This window comes from Erythranthe guttata, chromosome 5, assembly GCF_056151865.1.
Source record: "Erythranthe guttata isolate IM_541 chromosome 5, IM_541, whole genome shotgun sequence".
Classification (NCBI taxonomy): Eukaryota; Viridiplantae; Streptophyta; class Magnoliopsida; order Lamiales; family Phrymaceae; genus Erythranthe; species Erythranthe guttata.
The window spans coordinates 15231442-15234356 of record NC_142537.1 but is presented as its reverse complement, the minus strand read 5'-3'; the positions used below and the strand labels follow the sequence as shown (position 1 = coordinate 15234356).

The window sequence follows — 2915 nt, the reverse complement described above, 5'->3', positions numbered from 1 at the left end:
CACATCTTGTCATCTGAAGATATTAGTCCTGCACTTTTCTCAAAAAATAATATCATAACATTTTTTTGCAAATTTTGTCATCCGATTAGATTATTCATGGCACGTTTCACGAAAAAAAGTATCATAACATTTTTGTAAAAGAAAAAAAAAATTAATTATTTGATGACATATCTTGTCATCTGAAGAGACTATTCATGGCCCTTATCCCAAAAAATCAATATCATATAAAAGAAAAAGTAAATATACGAATAGATTATTCATGGCAATTTTTCCTAAAATACAGCAGCTTAACATTTTGCTAAAAGAAAAAGGAAATGATTGATTGATGGTATATCTTATCTTCTGAAAAAACTATTCACGACACTTTCTTATCCTCTGCACAATATACTATCACCCATAACCTACACTGTTTCCAAGAAATAATTCTCCCGTGATCTTATCACTCCACAAATATTTTGAATAACATATTTATGTATAAATAGTTTCTTCCTTAGACACAAATATACCCACTCACAAAATATACGAATAACATTTTTTATACCACAAATTATGGATTCATCATCTGGATGGTTTCCACAAGATGAGTTAACATATTTTCAATCATCAAGTTCTTCATCCACATCTTCAGAGAATGAAGAGCTTGTTTCCATATGTATCGAGAAAGAGACTCAAGAGATGCTTAATTTCATTCCTCGAATATATCAAGCACACACAGAACAATCATCGCAACGACGATATATCAATCGTGACCGTGAAAGAAGTCACCAACAATTGTGGGATGATTATTTTTCTGATAATTGTACTTATCCCGATGATTATTTTCGCAGACGTTTTAGGATGCGCAAAGAGTTATTTTTTCGTATCTTGAATGATGTTCAAAATCATAACTCATACTTCATCCAAAAAAAAGATGCTCGTGGCCGCCTTGGCCTATCATCTATTCAAAAAATAACTGCTGCACTTCGTATACTTGCTTATGGTTTGTCTGCAGATAATTGTGATGAATATCTAAAGATTGGAGTGACAACGGCAATAATGAGCTTAAAGACTTTTTGTTCATTGATAATTGAATTGTATGAGGAACAGTACATGCGCTCGCCAAATGAACACGATATTGCACGTTTACTTCAAGAAGGTGAATCACTAGGATTTTCAGGTATGCTTGGTTCTTTAGATTGTATGCATTGGGAGTGGAAAAGTTGTCCAACTGGTTGGCACGGCACACACAGAGGTCACCATCACAAACCAACTCTAATTTTAGAAGCAGTTGCATCTCATGACCTTTGGATTTGGCATTCATTTTTTGGCATGGCGGTTGCAAATAATGATATTAATGTCTTAGATCATTCGCCATTATTTGACAAATTCATATATGGCAGAATGCCTCTAATCAATTATACAGTGAATGGGCATTCCTATACAATGGGATATTATTTAACCGATGGTATTTACCCAAAATATGCAACTCTCATTCAAACCATTCCTTATCCGACCACTGCAAAAGAAAAATTATTTGCTACAAAACAAGAGGCTGTCCGAAAAGATGTAGAACGTGCATTTGGTGTTTTACAAATCAGGTGGGGCATAACACAAGGACCCGTACGATATTGGTCAAAAGAAGATCTCTGTAAGATAATGAAAACTTGCATTATCCTTCATAATATGATTATAGAAGATGAAAGCGAAACTGAATACGACTTATGGGAATCTTTACCTGAAGAAAATATTTTTCCTCCCGAATATGGTCGAGATCCATCAATTCTTGCGTCTTACATCTCAGCGAGTCTTGGTCGAATTCGCAATAGGGGAACTAATGAAGTCTTGCGATCCGATCTTACGAATCATTTGTGGAATATCTTTGGAGACGAGGAGGGTTAAATAATATTATTTTTCTATGTTGTCTTATTTTTATATCTGAGTTGTAATTTTTTTATTTTTGTAATTTTGTATCGTAGTTTATATTGTAATAGGTATTATTAATGTTCAATTTAAAGTTATTTCATTTTATTATTATTCATAAATATTTGTTGAAATACTTAATTATTATAAAAAAATAATTAAGAATATGAAATTAACAAATAATATAAAATTGAATTTTATTTATTAAAATATTGTTTTTCGTTTGTTCGCTTTGATAAGCAAAAAAATTAAATTTAAATTTAATTAGTATTTAAAATTTATAATATTTCATTTATCATTTAAATATATACATAAATTAAAGTTAAACAAAATAGAAATAAAAGAATAAATAAAAGATATAAAAAAATATTGGTAAAATATAAATGGGCCCACATACCTTTGCTAGCTTGCTCCATAACTGTGGCGATGACTTTAGTTACTCTCCAAATTTGGAGAGCAATCAAGAGCCTCTAACTATTCCACCGCAGCCCAATTTCCTCTCCAAATTTTACCTAGCCTTAAAGTCTGACACTAAAAGAGCTTTTAATGAGCCCATTGTACATGCTCTTAGGGGTGTGAAGATATAAGTCCATGCGATAAACTTTATTAGAACTAAATGACAAGTTTAACTAAAAATTGTTTCACATTCTTTATAAAAATTCATTCCAAAAATGCTCCTCTACTCACAAATTCGAAATTACATCAGATTGTAGACATTCTATGATGTACTATGGTGTACTATTAGGGGTGCAAGTTGGAACAGATTTTCCAATTTCCGCCGGTTCAGATCCGAAAAGTTCCGTTTTTGGAACAAATTTTGTCATTCCGACTTCCGAAATTCTGATTTCCGAAATTTTCCGATTTTTTTTTGGATTGGAATGGGAATTATATAAAATAAATTTGGAATTTCCGATTTCCGATCCGATTTAATTGTGAAATTAATTTCGAAAAATTCCGATTTTTTTTTTCTCGAAAAATACACCTATAATAGTATATATTATATAGGGTTAATGAGA

The 2915-nt window shown here is 31.4% G+C and overlaps 1 protein-coding gene across 1 annotated transcript; it reads left to right on the top strand.

Moving 5' to 3' along the window:
* The first annotated feature begins 342 nt into the window (after nucleotides 1-342).
* Nucleotides 343-2039, top strand: LOC148770731 (uncharacterized). The gene has a single exon (XM_088818265.1). The coding sequence runs from the start codon at nucleotides 550-552 to the stop codon at nucleotides 1876-1878; it is 1329 nt and encodes a 442-aa protein (XP_088674391.1). The 5' UTR covers nucleotides 343-549; the 3' UTR covers nucleotides 1879-2039.
* The last annotated feature ends 876 nt before the right edge of the window (nucleotides 2040-2915 follow it).